Here is a 27,639-nt window from a genome sequence, read left to right on the forward strand (position 1 = left end):
CTTCTGCGGGTTGTGAGCATAGCTTGGCCAGTTGCCAATTTGTAGTTCCAAAGCTTATGATTGGGGGATATGCCTAGCTTAAAACCAGGAGCTCCTAGGTCGACATTTTGTCAATATGCTTTCTCATGCGAATCAGCTATTTTAGCTTGAAGGACCTCAGTTAGGGTTCTCAACCGAGCAAAAAATGTGTATTGCCAAGCAATCAAAGATCAAGAACGAGTCTTGAAGCAACCCTTTGTTCGAGTCCTAGAAAGACAGGGTCTCGTTTGATATTCAGTTAGGCGTTTTTTTATTTTTACTTATGTACCCTCCTTTGTTAGAGATGGAGCCCTAGCTAAGGTCCTTTAAGCTAAAAAGCTGCCTCTCCGGATCAGTACACTGGAGTTGAAGGTTAAGGTCACAAACGCAATCCAATTATAATGCAATGCAATTTGGCATTGCTTGAGTGCATGAAATCTGTCCTAGAGTACTAACTTCTGGCTATAATCATTGATTACGCTATGGTTAAGTTTACCTCCCATTTGGCCGTTTTGTTGCTTTCCAAATTGTTCTTTTTGGTGCCCGTGGTCATGGTTTGCACTAATTTTCCATTCTTCTGATTTTTGTTGATTTGAAAGCCTGCTATCAAGTTATCAATTTGAGGCACAGTTTTTAGTTTCAGAGCAGATTTGCATTTTTTGGCCCAGCATTTGTGCCTCCCTGATTTGACTCTGCTTTCATGCATAGTTTAGGTTTCAGAGCATATATTTTTTGCTGTTTTAATTTTTTTTGTGCATAGTTTAGTGCATAAATCAGCATTTTTAAAACCATGATGCACAAAGTGCAGAGAAAGATGTCAATAATAAGTATATTGTCCAAATTCGTGGCGAGAAGCAAGCAGTTGTGGCCGAGTGGTTTAAGGCGTCAGACTCGAAATCTGATGGGCTATGCCCGCGCAGGTTCGAATCCTGCCGACTGCGAAGGCGTCTTTTGATCTCTTGTCTTGTCACACTCTGTGAGTCCTCTAAGAAAGACTTCAAGACGCACCGCACTGTTCAACAATCAATATTGGTCAGAACCACTGCAACTGTGTCCACATTTCACTGGAGGCTGCAGGCAGGCAGGCACACACTCACTGTCTTCCCTAATCAACTCGTACCGGGTTGTGGCTTTGGTCACGGAATCAAACAAGCTGTCTATCCTCTGTTTTGCCAAACAATGCAACCTTCAGTTTGAAACCAATCATTCGAGGGACAAGGTCCGAATTTTGCCCTTTTAAAGCACAGATAGTAACGTTCAAATCCAGAGATCCACTAATGATGAAAACTCTTTATCAGTCCATCGTTCAGCTCGGTTCAGCCCAATTGGGCATATGCATCTCCTGTCTGGGCTCCAGTAACCTCAGCAGGGTTGAGCAAGATTGTAAGGATCCTACGCAGAAGGTATGCACCACCTGAGTGATTGGGAAAGACTCCCATGGGAGCAATCGGATTTTATAGCATTCATTGAAAGTACGCACGTTACCCAATCCTTTACGTGTTCAAGTGTTTACACTCACTATGTCCTAACCAAGGAATCAAATATACAGCTAGCAAGACACCGGTGGTACCCACAACACTGATTTATAAGTTTTTTGTGCAAATGCCAAAACCTCTAGTAACGATTTTCGTTGTCATTGAAAACAAAAGGAACAAATTTGTAAAATATCATCTCGGATTTTAGCTCAGATTAGTATATCAATCCACTTCAAACCTACAAAGAGATAATACTTTTAAAAACGTAATCAATAGATGTGGGGAGTAACCTTACTTGCGTTTCCAACTACAATTTTATCCAAATCAATTGAGTAAACGATTAGATATCATGCTTTCAAAGATTGTATTGCATCAAATTTGGCTACAAATTGCTCCCGTTATATATCTTAAAGCAATTGCCAAGAGATATGATTTACGTTTCCTATGCCTAAACTATAAATGAAAATAGTTCACTTTTTTGAAACCAGTAGAAAAAATACCGAAAATAGCTTGCAATATAAGTTATTACTTACTAATGTCAATATTTCACAATTGTGAGGCCATACTTGTCAATCGCAACCTTAATCAAGCTTAATCTTGAATTTTGACAAACTTATATAAACATTGAATAAGAACATCGCTAGTACATGGAAATAATTATTGCAAAAGGTGACAAATTTGAAAATTGAACTGTCACATGTATTGTTCAAATATTTAGGAACAAGTTAGAATAGTGTAGCTCTTGGCACTTAAGTAAAAAAAAGGCCATTTTACATGTTTTGTAAGTTTTCAGTGACAATTTTTGCTACTTTTAACTTTTACAGAAACCTTAAAGATAACGGAGACATATTGTTTCCTGTCGTGTTATTGAAAAAGACAATGATATGCCTTGGAAATAACTGGAAACATAATTAGGCCGTTTTTCGATCTTTTAAGGTGTAAAACACAACTTCCAAGTGGGTGACAATAAGCAAAAGTGTGGATGTCATAACCATAACCGATTTTGAACCGACCATTGGACGGGTTAAAGTTGTTTCCTTGCTGTCCAGTTACTTGTTCAAGTAGGAGTCGAACAAACACATGTTTCTTTTATCGTGGAGCAGCTCTGCAACGTACAGAAAGAACATTAGGCTCGGTCTTTTCCTGCTCTTTTAATGCTTGATGCTTGATGCAACAAAACATTCTACGTAGACGGCGTGGTCTTCTTTCAAGACTTGCCTCTTAAAGCATCTGAATATGGGTTCACATGTCCCTGTTCCACACACAAAAGGACTCTTTTTTGACATGCAAAAAGTTAGCATGACTAAGGCAGGGGACACACGGAGTTGAACCATGGACCTATCGGACTGCAGCCGATTGCTCTACCACTGAGCTATATCCCATCATATGAGCAATGTTACATTAACTAAACGCTATTGTGATCTCGGCGCACTGCTTGTTGGACTAGAATTCGTTCAGCATCATCTGCTATTATCGCCAACCCCACGTCTTGGTTAGGTAGGCATACCAGTTGCAAGTACAATTGAACCAACCTAATTAATCCTAATAGAGACGTGTAAAGTACCGGATCGGATTTCAGCTGTGTGAGCTAGTCAGGCTGCGCCACAATCGCGGCAAGTACTACCATGATTTTAGCACATCCAGTGATTCCAAATTTTCATTGACAAAATTGTACGCCATGTTTTGGAAATCGTTCGAACAATTATTTTGAACCATTTAAGTGCAACATTCACTTGATAAAGATGACATCACATCGCAAGTGATAAAAATATGCAGAAAATACGAAAATAAAAATTCGTGCCAACTTTTTGCCATCAGCAAGATGTGTGGTGACACTTCCTTCAAGGTAGAACCAGAGGGCGTACTATGTTGAAATCCCAAAGCTTTACACCTCTCTATAGAAAAGTATAGTCAAACAGCAACACCAACACTAACACTGGCCAGTCTATTAGTGCCTAACTCAGTTGCCAGGCCGGCCCTTTCTCCTGGTTTCATCCAGACTTAGAACATAACAAAGCTCCATTCTCAATCATTTGACTCTTCTTTGGAATGGATGTACGTGCATATGTATGTATGTACGTACGTATGTATGTACAGTATGTATGTACCTGAACATTACATATCCTATGTATGTATTTGTCTGTGTCTAATTTGAAAGGCCCAGTGAGATGCTCCGTTTGAGCTGTGTAGCATGGAGCACAATGAAGACGTGCAGTACTATCGATTGTAGCTAAAGAGAAAAGCTTGAAACACAGGTCAAGAGTAGAGAACCAAACATTTAACAAAAATAAAATAAACAAAAATTTCAATGCATACTCGAACAATCAAAGTTTTCTAAATAATATTCTTTCAAATAGAAACAGCATATTATCGATTCTTGTAGGTTCAAAAATCCCCCTTTGTGAACCTACATTCTTTTTTAAAAATGTGTTTAGCTCCAACAGGGCCACTGCAGAGGAATCATCAAACTTCCCTAGGTACTTCTTTCCATTAAGGGGAGGTGGGAGGCGCTGAAATGAGGGGTTGAATTGCTAATTTACATTTTATTTTAGCATTTAACTTCACAGACAGCTAAGAGTTGTGGCTCAGAATCTTCCAAAATGATTGTGGAGCCTGATTTTAGGAATCTGTGGGCGTGTCCTCCTTCATTGATTTGCAGTACATAACCAAATTTCTTGGAATAGCGAAATGGTATGCCATCTGTCCATTGCAATTTATCGCCACATAATTCGTTTTCACAATCGAGTCAATATCCATCCCCATCCATTCATGACTTATGTTTGGCTCTTCATCATTGTAATCACCCATGTCTATTCTAGATTAAACACCTAACCAGTTTATGCATTGAAAAAGAACTTTGGATTTTACTCATAATAAACATAATGGACAACCTCTTATTTTTGTTTATAAATTATCTCTCTGAAACTTGAGTAACTGAGTAATGTTTCATGTATTTGAACGAATTTTCTTGGACCATCAAACAACATAAGCTTTGTTAAGTATGATCTCAGCAATCTTACCGGTAATGTACTGGAAATTGGAGAGTTTGTGCAAAGAGCATAAAACTTCAAATACCTAGTTTACTTTGGCTCCGCAGGAGTGTGAAAATAATTAAATGAAGGTTTCGTTGTTTACGGTCGGAGCGTTCCGTCAAATTGTCTCCGCATATGGGTCCTTCGAGCTTAAAGTTTAAGTCAATTTCAGAGTTATCCGAAACTTCCCAAATGTGGTGCTTTGAGCTTTGCATCGGCTGACCATTCACTTTCCAATCAGGTTCGATCCTAGTCGAGTTTCAGCATCTTTGTAGTATTTCAACTACAACATGAGTTGTTGCTTTAACAGTTTGAATGGGTCGATCTCTGCAGCCATTCCCGAGGGTGATTTAATAATTAATGTCGGTTTTGACAACGGAGCGGGAATATTCCTCAATTGGGAGACCCATCATCAGATGGCAGGCCGATTGAGAGAGATGCCAACTGACATGTTAACCAACCAACAAACAAAGAAATCATTGTTCACAATTAAAAACGAAAATAGCACACTTCAAAATGGGACCCTTCATTTGTTATCTTGTGGATTTTAAGTGCAAGCCCTAGATTTCGGTCCACTTCAATAAATTCTATTTTGGGTAGTTTTTCAAAGCCATTTCAAAAATAGTGTAATTGTAAACTAGACTCAGAAAAAAAATGTTTTTCAGAGGTAGAATGTGCCACAAATATCTAGAAATATGGATTGTGAACGATGTTCCAGCCAAATTGGCCTGCTCTTGGTCATAACGACTCTGGGCCACTTTTCGGATTAAAGTAATATAACAAGGAATGTAGACCCCTTCAATTAAAGGTTGGTAATTCTATTTGTCATTTACTTATAAAGCTGGTTTTTTTAACCTACATTGTCAAAAGCTTATGAAGCTGACCAAGAGCAGGCTGAAAATTCGAATTTTATGTGGAGTTTGTTACATAACTTTGGACATATCTCCTGAGTTGCCCAAACACAGTTTTGGGCTCAAGTTGAGGTTACCTCGCAACAATTTAGAACCATCAGTTGTATAACATACTGAAAAGGGTCCGGTAAAACCATTGTGATAGAGTTTTGTCCCAAGTGAATCAACAACCCTTCCACAATCAGTTAAATTCTTGTTCCCGAAATGGACAGGTTAGGTATCAAAACAACAAGTATAACTTGCTTAAAGAATCTTCGCAAATACCTACCATTACCCTTTAAGTGTCGTTAGTTTTAGGAGGATATTGAAAGATAAAAACAAGAGAAAAATGTTACATCTTTTACACAAGAGACGTTGCCAGAGGGACAAAAAACTAATGACAGAGGGGATACTATGGCAACTATGTTGATATTCAAGCTCAGCAGGATCAATAGCATCTTAGACAGAATTATTTCAACAAAGATGATGGTAGCCAAAAGAGAAGGTGTCAGTTAAAATAAATGTATGTTCTCTGATTTGGGGCAATAGTGTTTTTTGTAAAATCATGGTCGCCCTTTACTCACGTTCAAAGGTAATAACGCAATTAATCATGCTCAAAATTGTTCTTGCAATTTGCAACATCTAACCAAAAATTGTATAACAACGAAAAAAACTCATAATCACTGATATATATTGCTACTATTGACAATTTGCCTCAAAGATAAGGAATGTGAATAATAAGTTCAAGCTTCATTTAACTTAACACTGGGGTCGAAAAATGAACTTTGTCTTAATCTCTTAGCTATGCCCTAACAGTTTGGTTTCAGGTTGCAATACTCGATTAAGATAAAAAACAAACCCGTAGAAAGAAGTTATGAATAAGTTTGATAGAAGTTATAAATGCGTTTGAAAACGGTCAGAACTCAGTTTGTTTGTTTCAGTTGGCAAAGTATGGGAATTTCCTTCATCGATAACATTTGTTAGTTTGGTTCAGTCTGATACATGCATTTCAATGTCCTTTACAGGGTTTCATCTCAAACGGTCTACTACTTAGCAGGGTGGAAGACAGTCCTTAGTACTGCGTATTTTGGCTTTTGTTGCTTTTATGGCCCTTTTAAAGCACTTTTTCAGATGGTTTGGGCCAATTTCTTAGTTTGCCTTTTCTTTTCTGCCCTGAGGAGGACCAGTCGCTCTTGGGGGAAAAATAATTTTTTGAAAGCCCTTTTGGAATATTCACTTGAAAAGGAACAGTCATGGGGAGAGAACAAAGTATGAACAGAAGTTCCAGGTGTCCGATTCAATCCTAAACCATCTGAACTCTAATGCCAACTCTAAACCAAAGGATCATTTAAACGCTAACGTTACTGAATAGAGAAGAAGTGTTCAATCCGACTGATTTAGCCATCAACACCTTTAAAGTTTCGAGTGCTCCAGGATCTGACGCACGGTGTGAGGGCACAATTCTTTAACAGGGCATGTGCAGCAAAGCAAATTCAAGAAAAATCTAGTGCGGCAACATCTAGAAATAGTGTCTAGAGGTCCGTGCATAATCCATCGAGTACTCTATGCATAATCTGAATAGTAGAAGGGTGACGGAATAAAGTACTTCAACCTCACCATTTTAATTTCAAATCTAGAGGTCAACAAGCATTTTACAATGGATGTAATGTTAAGAAAAACGTCAAAACGAAACCCAATTAGAAAGTCTAAATATTCAAACAGAATTGTTTTGCTGACGTGTCAAATATCCGAGATAACTTGCTTCAAAATCACTTTTTCTACCCTTTACAGGCTGAGCAATAATGAACATACAATCGATCTAACCGTGAATGAATTGCTACATTGGGCAACATCATATGCAGCATTATTTATTTTCGATCTAAATTTCTAATCAAAATAATACACTATTTCTCCAATTGGACCAGAACAATCTTGGAATCACAGATTCTTGAACCTCATCCGCCTCTTTTGAGCAATGGCCATGCGTTTCTCGTAAATATCTCGAGACACATATCGTTCGTCTCCATCCACGAGAGCCTTGCTTTCCTCGTCCAAAGAGGTGTTGATTTCTGGTGGGATGGTTTCGCCAATATGGATCATCATGTGCTGCTTCCAATTTGATCTAGGAATATTCATAATTGAATCGAGTTTGTTAGAGACATTCAACATTTGATTTCTTTGAATAGTCTAAGGGATACCTATAATAATTACCTTTGTCTTTGCTTTTTTCCGCATACTCCGCAGACGAACTTTTTGGTAGTTTCGTCATGAACTTGCATATGCCGGATCAGAGCGCTCTTCTCCGACATTTGCTTCCCACACTGATCGCAAATCAGCAAGTCCCTCAAACAGATTGGATCACAAAGGATGTGGGGCGTGGCGGGTGGAGAAATTTCATGACTGCGGCCCTCCCTCTTCCTCTTGGCCGCATCTAGTGCCACATTGACATCAAAATTGGCAATCTGGGAAGGGGGTGGGATCATGATTTGAGTAGCTGGTCTACTCGTGAAGCAGCCTAGAAGAGAAAAACAATCAAATTTTACATTATGGCGGTTTGGCTGGTTTTTGACATGATCAATGAACTATTTTTTTAGCTATCTCTTCTCCGTGAGAATTGCAAACACATATTGTCTGAAATCAGATTATGAATACTTACTCAATAGAAAAGCTGCTTCCAACTCTGCTTCATCGAACCTTCGAATGTCTCCATTCCGAAAGGTATGCAGAAACGATTGTTTCTGCTCAACTGTTTGAACAGCCAATGAAGGAGAATTGGGCTGAGCTTGGGCCATTCTGCTGGTTTGTTTTTGTAGGGTATGATCGACTTTTTGGTTGTTATTCACGAGAACCTTTAGATCGAAGTGATTAGCGTTCTATCCCAAATTTCTTTTTAAATGGAAGATTTTCCGCTCAAGAAGCGGTTCCAGCTCGACCGACGCGCCTGTAGCCTGCTATTGGAGTCTCCGGTCAGCGCAGAACTCGCAGGGAAGTGGTAAGAGGTAAAGGGCACGCGCTCTCAATTCTGGAGGGAGCGCCTTGAATACACCGGGCCTCCCAAATTCATGTGTAAAGATCGAAACCTCACACCCTTGGAGCATTCGTCAGGCCTATTTTGATTTTGGAAGTTTGTTCAGACCACGGCACAACTTTTGCATTACATGTACTTCAACAACCTTATCTAACATCAGCCAAATTTCCTAGCGTTTCGAATTCATATTGTCAAAGGCAAGCCATTGTTGTTAAAAAACCGCATAGTTGAAGTTAACCGGGGTCGCTTTGTGTCATAACAGAGTTTATTTTTTTGGCTATCACTAGTAAGATTGTGACTCCATCACTCATCAACATTTAGTAGTCTGTTAAGGGTTGGGTGGTTTCAAACCACTATGAACTCCGTTTATCAACCTAGTGGTGAACATTTATTTATAAAATCGATTCGACAAACACACGCAAAATTTCAAAAAAAATTCCATTTGGTTATGTGGTTCAGGGATAAATCATTCTTAAGTCATAAGTCCTCAAAATGTTGCATACTTCAAATCAATTTGGGTTGTTCCGAAGATCCACCATCATAACCAATAACCCAGCCAGAAATAGTATTTTTAATGCTAGATATGTCGTATACAATCTCATTGGATATGTTTTTGTATAAATGTATACATTTGGGATCACACATCGATGATTGGGGTCCCACTCTGGGGTTAAGAATCGCCATTCGAGACGAATATCCACTAGAGCGAGGAGGGGAGACCTGGGCTTGAACCTATGAGCGCGTAATCATCAATCAAATTTCTTTGCCGTTGATATTTTTGTGCATTTGCTGTCGATGTGTAAGTAACTTGGGTATGCACTCATGGTCCGAACCAAATCAAATCAAAATTTTAGTGGTATTGAAGTCTGCAACCAATAAATGCCCCAATGCAATGGCTAAAAGTGAACTCAAAATGCAACACCAATAAGGGAAAAAATAACATCACCGCCTAGAACCATTGCTATACATCCCATTGCTTTACTATTGAGCTACGTTCCTTTATTAACCGTTGTGAGATTTTATGGAAAACTAACACTTTATGATTTGGACCCACTTTCTTGATTTCTTTTTGGTCTCATGTACGCGCAATTCCCGTTTCAATGTCATCCATAATCCGCCCATCCATGCACGTATGAAGAGTGTTCGTGGTAGTGAATCACAATCGATTTGATGATAATGCTGTAATATGTGGTTAACGGAAGGATGGGGCTCGGTTGTTTATTCTACTGAAACAGACGCCATCAGTTCTCGACACTTTTTCAAGAATGCCATAACCAACTCCATTTAGGGCCCTTCCTTGTTTCACACCCCGTCCTCTTCAATACCAGCAAACATTACCGACATTACATTTTCGGTCTTGGACAGGAAGCACGATAAAACAATNAAAAAAAAAAATCCATTTGGTCATGTGGTTCAGGGATAAATCATTCTCAAGTCCTCAAAATGTTGCATATTTCAAATCAATTTGGGATGTTCCGAAGATCCACCATCATAACCAGGCACCCAACCAGAAATAGTATTTTTAATGCTAAATATGTCGTATACAGTCCCATTGGATATGTTTTTGTATAAATGTATACATTTGGGATCACACATCGATGATTGGGGTCCCATTCTGGGGTTAAGAATCGCCATTCGAGACGAATATCTACTACTGCGAGGAGGGGAGACCTGGGCTTGAACCTGTATGAGCGTATAATCATCAATCAAATTTCTTTGCCGTTGATATTTTTGTGCATTTGCTGTCGATGTAAGTAACTTGGGTATGCGCTCATGGTCCGAACCAAATCAAATCAAAATTTTAGCGGTATTGAAGCCTACAACCAATAAATGCCCCAATTCAATGGCTAAAAGATAACTCAAAATGCAACACCGATAAGGAAAAAAGTAACATTACCGACTAGAACCATTGCTATATATATATGGTGCTACGTTCCTTTACTGAGCGTTGTGAGATTTTATGGAAAACTAACACTGCATAATTTGGACTCCCTTTCTTCCCCCAAATGTAAATCGATATGTTCGACATTAATCGATTCCTTTTTGGTCTCAAGTACGCGCAATTCCCGTTTCAATGTCATCCATAATCCGCCCATCCATCCACGTGTGAAGAGTGTTCGTCATATTACAGCATTATCATCAAATGGTATGTGATTAACGGAAGGATGGTTTGTTTATTCTATTGAAACAGACGCCATCAGTTCTCGACACTTTTTCAAGAATGCCATAACCAACTCCATTTAGAGCCCTTCCTTGTTTCACACCCCGTCCTCTTCAATACCAGCAAACATTACCGACATTACATTTTCGGTCTTGGACAGGAAGCACGATAAAACAATGGGTTTACCATGGAATTGAGAGCGTTACTTCTTCCCACGTCCAACTTTATTTCGTGGGCGCGTGCCCCCATGGGAATGAGGATCAAGACAACTCTAGACACTCGGAGCCGAGCAGCATTGTTGATCAGCCCTTTAAAGTTAGAGGTCTTCGGAGTAAAATGACACCTCTCCAAGGATTCTGGAACCAAACAAATATTGCTGATAGGTTGTATTTGAATCTGACAAACTTGATTTTGATTTTCCTACATTTGCTAGAGTCGAAAAATTCCAATTTTGGATTGAGCCCGTGGTCAGATAACAGTTTATCCGAGTTGATTTGCTTAATCAACTCGGATAAAGTCATAGTTATGCCTTCATTATTCATGTTGTGTTCACGACAAAAAAGGGAAAAGGATATATGAGTCGTGTGAAATGCCGAGAGCCCTTCAAAAGAGATTCAATCCGTTGATGTTTTCAATGGTTGAATCAGATTCTGGCCTCGATAGTAGTAGACACCAAAAGGTTTGTCATTTCTAGGCAAAGAGCTCTAGATTGTTGGGACGCTTTTATCAAAATGGACAATGACCCCAAAAAGAGCAAAACAATTTTGGAGGGATGGGAAGCAGTGAACTAGAAAGAGAACTTAAATGTTTATTAACAAGTGATGTGATATGTGTTTCTGATAGCTATGGTTAAGTTCGGGATCTCGACTTTTTGATCACCCAATGTCATCTTCCATCCGCTAAAACGTACAGCAGTTCAAAAATCCATAACCCATCCATCTTATTTAGAGCCTTTGTGTTGTTTCCTGCCCCAATACACTCCAAATACCACAATCTTCTGATTAATTGTTGTTGTTATTCACTACCCAGCCAAGATCATCTTTCCACGTCAAATTTCATTGGAGCCTGCTCAATGGGAAAAAGGATTGATAAGATGATTGTTTTTCGCGAACATGATTATTCGTTGGCTCTTGTCAGAAAACGCCATCTATCTCTTGAGCGCTTTAACTTTCAAGTAAATCAATGATACGCTTTTTCTGATTTAGATACTGTTAAAGTTTAGACTTTGACGTTTATGATCTATCTCCTTAAAAACATGATCTCTTAAGAAAGGCGCCATCACTCATCGCCTTCTGCAAACGTGCTCAAGAATACCATAGCCAGCTCCATTTACATAGAGCCCGTGCGAGTGATACTAGTAACAGCATACACATCCTTCGCCATGGAATGATGGGTCGACCATCAAAACCAGAGCGTCAGTTCTTCCCACGTCCAACTTCTTGGGCGCGTTCCAACCGCCCCACCCCCTTGGGAATGAGGATCAAGAAAACTGTTGAGATTCAGAAGTGGCCAACATGGTTGATTGGCTCTTTAAAGTTAGAGGTCTTGTAAGCAAAATGACACCTCAGAAATTGCAAGTTGAGAAACCAGCATTACAACAAATCCTTTTATTTTCCGCTTTCAACAGACTCCCCAAAGCCTTTAGTGGATTTGAACAAATAGATCAGACAGGTTTTCATGCTGGCTAAGGGATCTCTGGCGTTCCTTAGAAGCTGAATCAGATTATTGCTACATTCTTGGATCAAATTGCCTCTTCTTGTACACATTTTTCACATTTGATAACAGATTCAAATTAGGTTAAGTGGTAAAAGCCTGAAAATTGTGAATTTACAGTGTTATAATAACACCCACCTTCCAATTATGTAGAAACTTAGTCAGATTCCTGGTTAGCCAAGTTCTAACCTTATTGCAGTATTTAAATTTTCAATCAAGATTTTGGCACAATTGTGACACCCATCGTCAGAAGGCAGGCCAATTGAGTAAGCTGCCATCTGACTCCGCAATGAACAACAAAGTCATAAATATTGTCAATTACAATTTTAAATTGATATGTAATAAGATTAAAATATTGAATATGCTCTGTTTTGAAGGACTCTCGACAATCCAAATTGCCTTATTTTTTTCTATTACCTCTACTATTTTCCTGTTTTTTAATCATGAATAACAGATAAACAACCGAGTCAACTCCTTGAAATCCCTCCAAAGTTCAAAGAGATTCTGAGCCAATACTGGTGGTCGTCATCGATAAGATTGTCATCTCTACGGGAAGAGCTCTGTGTAGTTCTCAAAAGTATTAAGGCGCAATTTTTCATCCGCATTCGTTTTTACAATCATAAGACCAATCATGTTTGATCATTTCATGAGCTGACACTAATCTATAACAGGTGCTCTTTGCGCCTTTTCAAATGTGCTCTTTGTTGGCTAACTGCCATCTAACCAAATTCTTGTCCCGTAAATGTCGAGTCCAAACTTGGAATGAATTTGTCATCGTGAAGTAAGAGGATCTTAATGACTTTGCTATGAGGAACAACGCGACGAATGCCTATTCCTTAATGGGATTTCCGCCACAGATTCACGGCCCTAATTGTAAACATGAGTTCGAACCTAAAATAAAGAATTGAAATGGACTGAGCCGCGGCATGGTAAAAACAACTTTGAGCAGGAGGAATATGACGATTCGGTAAAGCTTAAAGGAGAATATAGGTACGTCAGGAAGTGAAAGATGAAACACCTTGTAGGGGCTCTTGAGGTTGATGGTGGAGCCATTAGTAATATATGTAGAGGTTATGGCTAACATGCTTGGGGATCAGTTCCCTTAGTGTGCTTTCAACTCCTCCGAGTTTAGAAGTACGGTAACAGGTCATCGTTCTAACGACGAGTCTTTTGAGACATTCCAGGGTTAACTCAATGGCACAAGTCGGGGATTATTTTTGCCGTCAGAGGTCGCGCTGGGAAATGTATCTACAAACCCCGGTTGCCCGATAATCAGCTCGCCAAAACTCCCCAGACTCGGGGTATTGTAAGGACATCAGTTTTAGGTTGGGTTAAACAAGGTAGATTGCCAATTTTAAAACCCTGAAAATTAAACAGATTACAACAAACGCGAAAACGTAGCTAATTTGTCGCCATGCCATGCAGCTTTTCGCTTCGTTGGGACATCTCCTCTCTAGCTCACCCTAGTGACAAATATTAGAACATGCTCTCGACGTATGTCATTGAGCTCTTAAATTTTCTAGTAGTCACAGATCAAAATGCTTTAGAGGGCCGTCAGGGACTTCCTGTTTCAGTCGTTCTCCTGTCCCTGGTGAAATCTGAATGTCTGAACTGATGCTACCAGGTTCTAGCTCCTGTTTTCTCGTAGTTGACGAGTTGCATTCTTGGACCAGGGAAAGTACAAAAAAAATTGCGACAAGTCGCACTTCGCCAAGATTTCGCAACATGTTTAGATACGCCATGAGAAACCCATGACTCTCTCGTCTTTTCGTAGGTATGTTTGACGTTTCATTCGCCCTACTTAAGAAAAAATTGCCTAAAAACTGGAACAACAAAAAAAATCTCACATTGATAATATGATCACTGTTACTATGCTAACTCTGTACAAGTCGATTGTTCAGGCCGCATCTTGAATATGCCTCTCCCATTTGGGCGCCAATTAGTTCAGCAGGTTTGCAAAAGCTCGAGCAAAGATGTTTTACTAGGAACATCGAGGATATGAGAGAGCTCTCGTATTGGGAGAGGCTAGAACGGTTGGGATTGTACAGTACTCAGCGAAGGTACGAAAGGTATCTGATATTGTACGTTTTCAATGCATTCATGAGCTTCGTCGCAACCCAGGCTTTGCTACAATATATTTTTTTTTCCATTTTGAGCAAAAAGCGGGACTCCTTTGTCAATTTTCCCCTGAGGTTGTGCAGGCCATAGATTTCTAAACACTGGATGTCGGGCGACCGACCACTCGATTGGCTGAACTATTACAATGGATGGTGTCCTGCGAATTGATTGCAAACCGGTTTATTGGCACACTTTAGCCAACCAAGTGGTATATTTCTAGACACTGGAAGTAGGACAACCTATATGCAGGCGTATAGGGCATGTTAAGTGAATGAAATTCAAGGAAAAATGTGGTCCGCCACCCTGATTTTGGGTATTTATGGAGAAAGAATTAAGACAAAACACCACAGTCAACTCGCCCCATCCGCCCGTTGAGTTTTCAATAATCGAGTGATTTTGAGTGAGCTGTGTTACAAAAACCAATAAAATAAACTTATTTGGATGTTATTGCTTAGACAAGGCTGCAAAATGGAATAAATGCCAAAATTCAATGCATGCACAGTGCGGTTTGCTGGGCATGTTGTCTTTTGATTTTACTCCATGGAATAACGTCAGTTTATGAAACGCGCTCACTTGACAAGCCCTAATGACTTATCAAACTTTGGATTGCGCAAACGAATTTCGTAGTATGTTGTTGGTTCGTAGAGCAAAAGATCTATTTTCGAGGCGGTAACGTACGAAGTCTCTACCATTTACATTAAAACTTGCTCTTTTTAGAATTATCTCCACGCTTTTTCAATCAATCTTGCAAAAGCTCTTTTGTGTTTACAAAGAATCCTAATGAAATAGGAACCAAACAAATATTGCTGATAGGTTGTATTTGAATCTGACAAACTTGATTTTGATTTTCCTACATTTGCTAGAGTCGAAAAATTCCAATTTTGGATTGAGCCCGTGGTCAGATAACAGTTTATCCGAGTTGATTTGCTTAATCAACTCGGATACAGTCATAGTTATGCCTTCATTATTCATGTTGTGTTCACGACAAAAAAGGGAAAAGGATATATGAGTCGTGTGAAATGCCGAGAGCCCTTCAAAAAAGATTCAATCCGTTGATGTTTTCAATGGTTGAATCAGATTCTGGCCTCGATACTAGTAGACACCAAAAGGTTTGTCATTTCTAGGCAAAGAGCTCTAGATTGTTGGGACGCTTTTATCAAAATGGACAATGACCCCAAAACGAGCAAAACAATTTGGGAAGGATGGGAAGCAGTGAACTAGAAAGATAACTTAAAGGTTTATCAACAAGTGATGTGGTATGTGTTTCTGATAGCTATGGTTAAGTTCGGGATATCGACTTTTGATCACCCAATGTCATCTTCCATCCGCTAAAACGTACAGCACTTCAAGAATCTATAACCCATCCTCTTATTTAGAGCCTTTGTGCTGTTTCCTGCTCCAATACACTACAAATACCACAATCTTCTGATTAATTGTTGCTATTGTTGTTGATCATTACCCAGCCAAGATCGTCTTTCCACGTCAAATTTCATTGGAGCCTGCCCAAAGGGAAAAGGGATTGAAAAGATTGTTTTTCACGAGCCCGATTATAGATATAGCCTTGGGATCAAATCCATGAACAGAGTTCAACCCGGTGAAGCAGTAACCAACTGCGCCATTACCATAAATTAAGGATACGCTTTTCTGATAACATCTACATATCGTTAAGTTTTAGGTTTCGACGTTTATGATCTCCTTGAAAAAATGATCTCTTGACAAAGGCGACATCACTCATCGCATTCTGCAAACGTGCTAAAGAATGCCATAGTCAGTTCCATTTAGAGCCCTTGCGAGTAATTCTAGTACCAGCATACACATCCTTCACCATGGAATGATTAGTTGACCATCAAAACCAGAGTGTCAGTTCTTCCCACGTCCAACTTCTTGGGCGCGTTGCAACACCCTCCCCTCCCTCCCCTTGGGAATGAGGATCAAGAAAACTGTCGAGATTCAGAAGTGGCCAACATGGCTCTTTAAAGTTAGAGGTCTTGTCAGCAAAATGACACCTCTGAAATTGCAAGTTGAGAAACCGGCACTACAATGAATCTTTTTATTTTCCGCTTTCAACAGACTCCCCAAAGCCTTTAGTGGATTTGAACAAATAGATCAGACAGGTTTTCATGCTGGCTAAGGGATCTCTGGCGTTCCTTAGAAGCTGAATCAGATTATTGCTACATTCTTGGATCAAATTGCCTCTTCTTGTACACATTTTTCACATTTGATAACAGATTCAAATTAGGTTAAGTGGTAAAAGCCTGAAAATTGTGAATTTACAGTGTTATAATAACACCCACCTTCCAATTTGCAGAAACCTAGTCAGATTCCAGGTTAGCCAAGTTCTAACCTTATTGCAGTATTTAAATTTTCAATCATGTATTTGGCACTTTTCCCATGTTTTTAATTCTTTGACCCATTCTTGCATATGTTTATTCATATTTTTTAAATTTTATTACATAAAAGTTGGCATGATTGTGAGTCGCAAATAAAGCTAAAAAGTAGTTATTAGTAAATCACAGCCAGAGTTGTTGCTACAACAATTAAAATGCTCAAACATGCGGGCTTTCCCCAATGATAATGATAGGCTATGACAACGGAGGGGGAATATCCCTCAATTGGGATACCCATTGTCAGACGGCAGGCCAAGCAAGTAAGCTGCCATCTGACTCCAAAACGAACAACAGAGTCATAAATATTGTTATAAAAAAGTAAATTGTTATGTACTAAATTAAAATATTGAATATGCTCTGTTTTGAGGGACTCTCGCCATATTAAGTGCCTTATTTTTTTCCTCTTAGTTACACTATTTTCCTGTTTTTTAATCATGAATAACAGATAAACAACCGAGTCAACTCCTTGATATCCCTCCAAAGTTCAGAGATTCTGAGCCCAATACTGGTGGTCGTCATCGATAAGATTGTCATCTCTACCAGAAGAGCTCTGTGTAGTTCTCAAAAGTATTAAGGCGCAATTTTTCATCCGCTAATTCACAGTCACAAGACCAATCATGTTTGATCATTTCATGAGCTGTCACTAATCTAAAACAGGTGCTCTTTGCGCCCTCTTCAAATGTGCTCGATGCCGGCAAATGTCATCTACCATCAATTAGTGTCCCCTAAATGGAGTCTGGAATGCTTTGGAGGAAGTTATCTTTGAATTTGGGGAGAGGATTTTTTTCAACATACAGTAGATGGGAGAAGGGAGGCGGGCAGTTTGTTGTAGAGTCTTGGGCCTCTCTCAGGAAATGAGTGGCGCATGATTGATTTAGCAATCTTAGGTCTTGATGATTTTGTTTTGAGGGCCGAAGAACGAATACCCATAACCCGATGGCATTTTCGCCACAATTTCATGGTCCTCATTTGTAAAATGAGTTCGAACCAAAAAAAAAAAGTATTGAAATGGGGTGAGCCGGCATGGTAAAACCATTTGAGCAGAGGGAATATGACGATTCGATAAAGCTTAAAGGCGAACATCTAACCTTGCTTGATTGAAATATTAACAGAAAAAGAGGCAAATCTAAATGACTGGATTAACTTGATAACTGGAGATGATATTTCCCCGTCACGCCTCTATTGAGAATGATCAGTTGAAAACGGAGAGTAGATTGGTACAGGTGGTGAGATCAATTTCGAAAGGCTTTTTTTTATCTTATGCAAACTCTAAGTGAAAGATAAAACACCCTGTAGGGCTTTTTGAGGTTGATGGTGAAGCCAATAGTAATATATGTATTGGTTATAGCTAACATGCTTGGAGATCAGTTCCCTAGTGTGCTTTCAACTCCTCTGGGGTAAAAGTAACAGCTCATCGTTCTAACGACGAGTCTTTTGAAACATTCGAGGTTAACCCAATGGCACAAGTCAGAGATTATTTGGCCGTCAGAGGTCGCGTAGGGAAGAGTATCTACAAACCCAGGTTGCCCGAATGATCACCTCGCCAAAACTCCCCAGACTCGGATATTGTTTGAACATCAGTTTTAGTTTGGGTTACAACAAGGTAGAATGCCAATTTTAAAACCCTGAAAATTAAACAGATTACAACAAACGCGAAAACGTAGCTAATTTGTCGCCATGCCATGCAGCTTTTCGCTTCGTTGGGACATCTCCTCTCTAGCTCACCCTAGTGACAAATATTAGAACATGCTCTCGACGTATGTCATTGAGCTCTTAAATTTTCTAGTAGTCACAGATCAAAATGCTTTAGAGGGCCGTCAGGGACTTTCTGTTTCAGTCGGTTCTCCTGTCTCGGGTGAAATATGAATTTCTGAATTAATGCTCACATGTTTTAGCTCCTGTTTTCTCGTTGTTGACGAGTTGCATCTTGTCTCAATCTGTTTTTTGGTACTTTCCCTGGTATAAGTCCCTCCTTACTCAAGAATTTCGCAATGTATTGAGATAAGCCATGAGACCCCTCTAGCTCTACTTTCTCGCATTTTCGAAGGTACGTTTGACGTTTCAGTTGACCTACTTAAAGAGGTTTTTTCGGCAATTTTTCTTTAACTGGAACAACAAAAAGAATCCCACATTGATTATATGTTCACTGTTACATGCGGGCATGACTAGTGACGACTATTCCTTTGCCAGAATGTTTTTTTGTTAATAATTGTATGTCCACTGGTTCCATTGCGTAGGTTAGGTGACAATATTTTGTTATGTTTCCGTTGCTGCCAGTTTCTGTTACAAAGAAGACCACGCTGTCTGAGAACGAGGTGAATAAACTATCTCCGTGTGAGATTACATAGAAACCTCAGTCCTCCATTAGTTTGTTCTTTACGACCAGTAAAAGCAAATTCAGTATTTATTTGCATTTTTAACAAAAGAGGGGCTGTTTTGTCAATTTTCCCCTGAAGTTGTGCACGCTTGTTGACTTTTTAAACTTTGGATTTCGCAAGAATTTCGTAGTTTGTTGACTAGCCTCTCACGAAACCTCTATTTTCACGTCTTTTGCCCTAGTAGAACATCCGACGTTTCATCTTCACAACTTCAGGGGAGGTAAAATTACTAAAAATGCCCCCTCCTTATCTGGAACTACTGAAAAATAGCCCACGTTGTGAATAAGATCATTATAACATACACGTATGACGACTATTGATTGGCCAGAATGCTATTTTCTGCAATTTGAGCAAGAAGGGGAGAGTTTTGTCAATGTTCCCTCCCCTGAAATTATAAATGGGGTAGTGTACGACTCAGCAGAAGAAGAAAAAGAAATCCTTGGAAAAAAGGTTCCGCGAGACATATTTTAATACATTACGAAATTATTGAGCCAGGCCGAGTTTGACGAGTCAACATGCAGTCCAACTAATTCTGACCCCTCTAATGTAAATATGAATCGTTGACAGTATTTCCAAATTCTGAATTAAAAAACCAATGTGCAACCTTTTGTCGTACAAATGCTCTCTTCTGACACAAAACAACAAAACGGTTTGAATAAGTTGTCGGTAAAAGTCGTGAAAAGATCAAAGCCGTCTCAAAATTTCACATGGCTGGAGATATCACTGATATCCGCAGGTTTTTTGATTCACTGAACCAGTTATCCCAATTTGGGTCCGACATCATGGAAAAGCGTGTGAATAAAGCACCCATGTTTATTGTTTGGGACCAACCAAGACATTTTGCAATAATAAAGGGTATGGGAAGTGAGAAAATCAGCTGTCTGATCACAAGGGCTGTCGTCTAGCGGAAAAAGTTTTAAACTAGGAGTCGTTTGTCTTTGTTTACGTTTTCAGTTGAAACGGGCTGAAGTGCTGTTCAAAATCATTTCCGAAATCATCAAATATCGTGATATTTGATAACTTGGACTTGATATCTAACAATCATGGGTTACCGATATTGTTGTGTGGTAGGGTGCGATTCTCGAAGCGACCGTAACAAAGTTGGGTTCTTTAAATTTCCGATGAATCGCGAGAGATATTTAGTATGGGTTAGAGCAATAAAAAGAAAAGATTGGAAGCCCAAAAAAAGTAGCCGTGTGTGTGGAAACCATTTTGTCAGGGGACACCCTAGCCCTACCATGCTTGATCCTGACTATGTGCCAAGCATTTTTCCCACGGCTCATGCCAGACCAAAGACAAGACAAGACTATGAGAGAGGCCAAAGGGTAAGAAATTAAGAACTTCATTTGGAAAGAATCATTGTCACGGCTATGACCTTGAACATCTTATGCGTTTCATAGGCAGTATCGCGTCAACTTCGGGGCAAAAAAAGAGGGATCAACTGTTCGGAGGAAGACCAGGATTAAGAAGCCACAAAAGATCAGAGAGTTCCGGATTTTGAGGTTGTTGAGGATCCATCAAAGCCACCCAATTCCAAAATAGATCATCATTCTAACGTAGCCTTGGTTTCCGATAAAGAAACCCAGACTCATCATGGTTCATTGGCTGATAAGAAAACCCAAACTATTCCAATTTCCATCGTAACTACCATCAAGTTAATCTACACTGCATTGGAATCAGACGAAAATTGCCTCCACACATGTGGAGTCAATCTTGGGTTTTTCAAGCTTACACTTAAATCCTTGGATCACATTTCAAGCTCCAAGGCATTGCTGAAAGAAGAAAAGACTTTGCTTTATTTCATGAAGCTCAGATTCAACATGCCGTTCACTCTTTTGGCTCAACTCTTTCATGTCCATCGAACCACAGCCTCGGACGTGTTCAAAAACGTTCTGGCCAATCATCACCAAGTGGCTTGCGCCTTAATGCATTGGCCAACTCGAAAAGCCGTAGATGGCACTATGCCCGAGTGCTTCAAGACGAAGTTCCCAAGGACGAGATGCGTATTGGATGCCAGTGAGGTCAAAATTGAGGCCCCCTCCGAAGTGGCTTCTCAAGTACTATTCTACTCGAATTACAAAGCTAGTCACACCATTAAATTCCTTGTGTCCATCTCTCCGAGTGGATTTATATCTTACATCTCGGATGCCTATGGAGGTCGCACAACTGATGCCCAGATCACCACTGAAAGCGGTATACTCCATTTTCTGGAGTCAGGCGACGAAGTTATGTGTGACAAAGGTTTCCCGTCAATCGAGAGTGATTTGCTCGACTTGAATACCTTTCTTGTCATGCCGCCTTTCAAGCGAAGAAACATGCTCCAGTTCAGTGACGAAGAAAACAAAGTGGGTTACAAAATTGCCTCAATTCGTATTCACGTTGAAAGAGCCATTGCTCGAATGAAGCAATTTGAAATATTGAAATTCTTGGAGCGATCACTCTTCTTGGATTACATGGATCAGATACTTGTCTGTATCGCTTTTATTGTCAATCATTTTCCGCCACTAATTAAACAACAGAAATGAAATAGTGCGTCGGTTGATCTCAACGTATACAAATGTCATTCTTTTTACTTGACTCCAATGAACATTAGTCAAACTTTAATGTCTTTTTTACAGAGATCGCTCAATGGCTGGCAAAATTTCATTGAAATACGTCCTTTCTAAACTAGACACTATCTTCTAACAGAAGTCATGATCAATGCTGACACGAACGAGTTTGAAATCGTGTTCACTGAAGACAAAGAAGTCTGCTTTATCTAAGCCGCAGCAATAGAGCTGAAGTTGAACTTGTGAGAAATATTGATATGACTTTTTCAATTCATTCCCAACCAGATATGGTACATCAATCGACGCTTTCTCACATGACTTTGGACTTTTAATTTCCAAGACACCGACGTTGCCTTCTTCATCAATGAAAAGCCCATCTGGGGTTGTGGCTAACCAAGGCTGAACTTTTTTGATGACTAATCCAGGCCGGAACACCTCTCGCTTCGTGATAAGCTGGTATTGTTCCAAGGCTGCTTTTTCCATTCTTCGACCATATTTGATGCTTTCAACCTCGGGGGGACTCTTGAAGAAGTTTCCAGCTCTTGTGTGCGGTGTTCTGCCACGGAAAATCCCATGGGCACGACTTCCAGTTATTCTCAGCTTGCGTTGATTTATCCACATAACTGATCCAGATTGCTCAAGAGTGGCTTCAAAAATCGACTTTGTAGTTTCATCATCCACACACACATGTTCTTGGTAGAATTGCCGCAGTTTAGATGGCAAAGTCTCAAGATGAATGGCGGCCGTCGTGACAAATTGATGCTGAGCGGATAAGACGTTTTTAACCCAATCCGGAATTGCCAAGCTCCCCTTTGCTTCAGATTGGACCTCCCTTGATTCCTTTCAATAAGAAGCAACAGAGTAGAAAGACTAGTTAGGTAAAGCAACTGTTCATTTAGTTTAACATGAAATGACTGACTTCTTTCAGTTCGTGGTAAATTTGTGAGTTTGCGAGGCCAAATTCCTCCAGGTCCTTCATGTAATGTGCACGGATTTTTTTTGAGGGAAGAGCATATGAAGGCGACGGTCCCCTACTCTTGCTCTTGATTATTTCTTTGACTCGTTTTCCTTTGGGATACAGGCTTTTCCCATGGGTGGACGGTTTCCGCCAGGCTTGCTGATTGTCGGTTTGTGACTCATCCCGATGATTGTTGAGGGTAATCACGAGCGCGGCTCGATGCTTGCAATGCCCACTCAAGCCAGCTGGACATGAACAATGGGCTTGGGTAACAATTCGCTCATTATTCAAGGTGATCTCAACCCGCCACGGTGGATTACTGACATTTGTTTGCGGTACACATTTGGAATAGACCAGGGTCTCCTTGGACGGCTCTCGAACTTCAGTTATGTCGTAAATATGCCCGGCTTGGCTTAACTTTTGACCCAACTCGAGGGATTTGAAATTGTCAAATGGGCAAGCAACGGCTGAAAATCCACTTTTGATGACAATTTTTGACATTTTGTAAGAACGAAGAGTAGCAACTTTTGTTTGGATTCACGTGTTGCGGGGATTCAAAACAAACGACGCTTAGTTTCAAAGCTCAGGCACCAGGTGGCATTTATTCGGAATTCTCGGAACCTATTGGCTAATAAGAGAGGAAGTACATTCAAACCTGCTTTTATCATTTTGAGTCAATTTGCTTATATCGTCGTTTTCTCAAAGTCCTGATTCGTTCGTACATGTTTTTATATGGATTGACTCTGCTTATAGTGTCGTATTTTAAGGCAAACTTTTTTGCACTGTTTTTGGCCGTAAAAACTTTCATTATTGATTACATACCACAGCTGAATAAGCTTGATACTTGAACTATTGAAAAAGATTAGCTGGTCCTGTCAATTCGATCTTGAAGACAAAAACAGAACGCAGACAAAATCTGATCACCCTGCTTGCTCATTTGGCTGCTAACCAAGCCGAATTTGACTTGGTCCAAAATTTCAATACGTCTCCGAAATGAAACAATCTATAAGGTATTTTGAAAGCCTAAGATGTTATTATATATCGAAGCAAAATTTCCTTGGAATTCAAAATAAAGTTTCAAGAATTGTAGCCTTTTTCGAGTTATAATTCGTTTGAGCACTCTTATTTTAAGATTAATCTGCGCATATGACGTCGTTATGCACCTAGTGGTTAGCGCAGTTTCCTGGCGTGAGAGAGGTCCCCGGTTCGATTCTCCTCCCCGACCTTCCTCAAGGAAACTTTTAGACCCTAACCACACCCACAGACGGAGAACCAAACTGATACCGGACTTGAAAACTGCCTATCGGAATTTGGACTTGGATGATGCGATGGCTGGCTTCGCTGGCCGGGCGAGGTGCACCCTCCGACCCTAACACCCCCAACCGAAAAAAATAGAGAAAATTCGGAGTTATCGTCAATCCTGATATATCGTGAATATGGCTCGGTCCCGAGAGCGACGATATAAGCGGGTGGATGACACTGTACATGGAGTACGGTAGTAGTCGAGTGGAAAGCTCTCTGAAACCTCGATAGAAGACGTTTCAGTTTTGCGTTACCTCCTTATCAAGTACCTGAACATGAAGATGGACTTTATTGAGCACATTGAACACTCTCAGTGGGGAATGCATCTGATTAGGAGGCAACGCATAGATCTACAAAACCTCGCTAGAAGACGTTCGATTTTCGAACGAGCTTTCCACTCCACTACTGACGTACTCCATGCACTGTATAATGGAAAGAAACCAGGAGGAGGGCGAAAAGACCCTCTATGGCACTCTCAATCCAGATAGAGAACCTTTGCTGTGCAAATCCTCTCTTGTGACACAATACCGGTTTTATCAAGCCGTCTGTAAAAGTCGTGATAGCCCCTCAATCATCCTGAATCCCGCAAAAATTACGCAGTTTCTTTGGCTTCCTCGGCTTCCTCAACCAGTTATTACGATTTGGGTCTGACATCATGGGAAAAACGTGTGATCTTCAGCCATTGCTTTCTACAAAAGAGTCCGACAATGGTTTCCCGAACATGAAAAACCATTGAAGATGTAAAGTTGGCACTAATTTCTCCCCCATTTCGATTGTGAGGGGGGGGGGTCACGGAAAATGGAACTTAGTACAATGTGGTTCCCTTCTTTCTATCAGATATTGAATCCCGCTGTATGCGAGTTTGAAATGTTTGCAATATACTTAGCAATTCGGCTTTGCCAATCATATTTAATGGCTTTGACGTCGTCACGGCATCACAAACCACTTATTGCCACGTGCAATTCCAATTACAGCGTATCGGTCGACAATGTTCGAATGGGGGCGTATGCCTATATGTTAGGAATGATTTGCACATTAGTCATGAACAAATGTCGAATGGAGAAGTAGAGGTCCTAGTTGGTCATATCCGAAGGCTTGATCTATACGTCTATTGTAACAATGTATAGACCCCCTTCTTGTTCAGTAAGCCATTTTATGTCAGCTCTCCAATTCACTGGAAATGAGTTGGATCAGGCAGTTTGCTCGAAGGTTTTCTTTGTAGGGGACTTTAATTTTCCGGCTAGCCTTGTAGAGTCCCGATGGGTATATTCCCATCTCGAAATCGACATCTCAGTCATTCGAAAAGCTGGAAGATACTCTTTTTTATCTTGAGCCATTTCTCCCAGCATGTTGATGTAGCCACCAGAGCGAATAACGTTCTGGATTTGTTCTTCTCCAACGACCCTGATCTGATCCAGTATATCCATGTGACACCTAGCAGTCCGTCAGATCATCATAATCTCGAGATCGGGTCGACCATAACTCAAAAGCCGGCGTGCTCTAGAGTAAAACCGGCCAAAAAGGTCGGTCTGGCTAGGTTCAAGTTCAAAGATGAACATTGGCCGTTGATTATAGAAAGATTAGAAGAACTGGACTTGGTTTCAATTCCATAGAGGCAGCCATTACTACATTGCAGGTCATTGAGGGAGTGGAAAGGCACTAGTCAGTTGATGTTGTCTACCGTGATTTTCATTCGGAGACCAGAAATCTGGTGGCACTGGATACAACAGCTTGGGGTTCAATGTCAAACAAATCTTTGAGCGAGTACAAACATTTTTTCCACCCACCCTATATTTCTCCTATATTTCCCCTAAATATGACAAAACCCTTCCCATTTCCCCGAAAATCCTGGTTTTACGTTACTTTATTATTCAGAAGTTTTTTTGGCCCCAAAAATGACCAAAATCGTTCAAATCATAAGATAAGCTAAAAGATTATCTTTCCGACCCCTAGGTATGGCCATCTCATTTTTTAAACGGTTTGAATATTCACTCGTTATTGTTGTTAAAGGGAACAGGAATGATCTAAAGAGCCATGATTTAAAATATCGAAAGAGCGATCCTAATCCCTCAAACAATTTAAAGAACTTTAATCAATTTTATCCCCTATTATTTCGAAGACTTCTTTCTCTGCATTGCGACTTTTTCAAGGCACAAGCAACTCATTTTCGTCATTCCAACCCTGGAGTCATGGGGAAACACACCGTGGCACTAGTGGTTTTCTCTAATCTTGTGGTCTTTTGTCATTCTTTTGTCAATAAGTTTCAAATGGCAACTTTACCACAAGGAGCTTTCACTCAGATTATGGAAACAAGCTTCATAAGCGTGATGTCTTGTCTCTCTACTTGTAATGAGGGCAACGGTTGCAATGCTTTGCTTGTTGGACCCGGTTCTTGCCAAGGTGGAACCGTGGATTTGACTTACACGGGATCGGCTTCTGAACCAATGGAGAACTTCTTTGTAGAACGAGGTACGGTTCACTTGTTTTCATCTGGTAAGTATTTAAGATTTTCTCAACACTGATTCATTTCCAGGAGCAACATGTCGTCACAAATTCAGGAACAAGTTTGCTTCGTTCTCCAACCAAATCACGCTGAATGATAGACTTGTATTTGAAGGACTCCCCTTTACAGCTGACAAGGCAGAACCATTTTGCCAATCATACGGTTCGTCCTTGGTCACCCTGAAATCCAGGGAGGAGTCACTTCGTCTGGGCATTCTCATGAGTGCGTAATATAATATGCGAGATGAATGTTTTGACTCACTTCCATTGGTAAGTTAACAAAAAGTTTGCTTTTTCAAGGGAACAACCGCGCTCACACAGCATTAAGAAACCTTGATCAATCTGGCCCTTGCAAGAATGACAATTGCGATGAGACCAACTTCCGTTGGTTGGATGGGAGTGCATTCGATTATTCCAAAAAGGCTTTTGACTTATTCACTGGGATTACAGGAACACCTTACATGAGATTTCACAACGACGAAAATGGGGTCATTCGAATGGCTAATATTGATCGGTCAGTCATGGCTGGAGCCATTTGTCAAGTTTTTTGTTGATTTGAAATTGCAAAAAAAGCAAGCTGTGTTTGATAATGAGAATATGTTGTACCACCAAATAAATATCCAAGTATTTGTCAATCTAAGTTTCTCCTTTGATATCTTGACTTCTTTGAAATTCCGTAAATCTTGTAAATTGCACAGAATCTTCTACAATTGGAATCTAGGAAAGAAAAGACAGTAAAAGAGCTTCCAAGTCAAATTTCTCAAAGATCTTCATTGGTGAGTAAAGTTTTATAGTTTGCTATTGTTATGCTGACCTCGTGCTTTGCTAGAAAGGACCAATTTGGAGACATGTGGGGCAGAAAACTCAAGTCAATACCCAACTTTTTTCATATTTCAATTTCATAATCAAGCCTTAAGTTAATGTTAAGGGAAATGAAAGGAAGCTGGAGATCTTTCGAGGACATGGAACAATAACAATTAGAAATAGATGTATATCATAAGACATTCCTAAACCGCAGTGGTCTTATGAAATGAGTTTATAATCACTTTGTTCCAAATTTATTGGGGATGGAGCAACTCATTGAGTTTGATAAAGGGGCATTGAGAAAACAACCCTGGTCGAGATTGC

The 27,639-nt window shown here is 40.0% G+C and overlaps 4 protein-coding genes and 2 non-coding genes across 6 annotated transcripts in view; 3 read left to right on the plus strand and 3 right to left on the minus strand.

Moving 5' to 3' along the window:
• Nucleotides 1–27,639, minus strand: part of LOC131891359 (uncharacterized) — an 83,794-nt gene that overhangs the window by 20,126 nt on the left and 36,029 nt on the right. The window lies entirely within an intron of this gene.
• Nucleotides 877–959, plus strand: Trnas-cga (transfer RNA serine (anticodon CGA)). The gene has a single exon. It is a non-coding gene; the product is annotated as a tRNA-Ser (tRNA).
• On the minus strand, nt 2,804–2,875 carry Trnac-gca (transfer RNA cysteine (anticodon GCA)). Its single transcript has one exon. It is a non-coding gene; the product is annotated as a tRNA-Cys (tRNA).
• On the plus strand, nt 19,959–21,822 carry LOC131891355 (uncharacterized). The gene is made up of 2 exons (XM_059240883.1): nt 19,959–20,525; nt 20,601–21,822. The coding sequence occupies exon 2, from the start codon at nt 21,003–21,005 to the stop codon at nt 21,723–21,725; it is 723 nt and encodes a 240-aa protein (XP_059096866.1). The 5' UTR covers nt 19,959–20,525; nt 20,601–21,002; the 3' UTR covers nt 21,726–21,822.
• On the minus strand, nt 21,740–23,279 carry LOC131891352 (uncharacterized). The gene is made up of 2 exons (XM_059240879.1): nt 22,669–23,279; nt 21,740–22,589 (listed from the first exon to the last, which is right to left on the minus strand). The coding sequence occupies exons 1-2, from the start codon at nt 23,206–23,208 to the stop codon at nt 21,882–21,884; spliced, it is 1,248 nt and encodes a 415-aa protein (XP_059096862.1). The 5' UTR covers nt 23,209–23,279; the 3' UTR covers nt 21,740–21,881.
• On the plus strand, nt 25,735–27,305 carry LOC131891353 (uncharacterized). Its single transcript, XM_059240880.1, has 3 exons — nt 25,735–26,478; nt 26,543–26,734; nt 26,812–27,305. The coding sequence occupies exons 1-3, from the start codon at nt 25,965–25,967 to the stop codon at nt 27,063–27,065; spliced, it is 960 nt and encodes a 319-aa protein (XP_059096863.1). The 5' UTR covers nt 25,735–25,964; the 3' UTR covers nt 27,066–27,305.

Source organism: Tigriopus californicus, chromosome 12, assembly GCF_007210705.1.
Source record: "Tigriopus californicus strain San Diego chromosome 12, Tcal_SD_v2.1, whole genome shotgun sequence".
Classification (NCBI taxonomy): Eukaryota; Metazoa; Arthropoda; class Copepoda; order Harpacticoida; family Harpacticidae; genus Tigriopus; species Tigriopus californicus.

What these genes read in the sequence shown, in the direction of transcription:
- LOC131891355 (XM_059240883.1), top strand. Translation starts at nt 21,003, where the DNA reads ATGAAGCTCAGATTCAACATGCCGTTCACTCTTTTGGCTCAACTCTTT.
- LOC131891352 (XM_059240879.1), bottom strand. Translation starts at nt 23,208, where the DNA reads ATGTCAAAAATTGTCATCAAAAGTGGATTTTCAGCCGTTGCTTGCCCA. An exon ending in TTTACCACGAACTGAAAGAA is followed by an intron (nt 22,590 to 22,668) that starts GTCAGTCATTTC and finishes TCTTATTGAAAG; the next exon opens with GAATCAAGGGAGGTCCAATC.
- LOC131891353 (XM_059240880.1), top strand. Translation starts at nt 25,965, where the DNA reads ATGGCCATCTCATTTTTTAAACGGTTTGAATATTCACTCGTTATTGTT. An exon ending in GAACTTCTTTGTAGAACGAG is followed by an intron (nt 26,479 to 26,542) that starts GTACGGTTCACT and finishes ATTCATTTCCAG; the next exon opens with GAGCAACATGTCGTCACAAA. An exon ending in TCGTCTGGGCATTCTCATGA is followed by an intron (nt 26,735 to 26,811) that starts GTGCGTAATATA and finishes TGCTTTTTCAAG; the next exon opens with GGAACAACCGCGCTCACACA.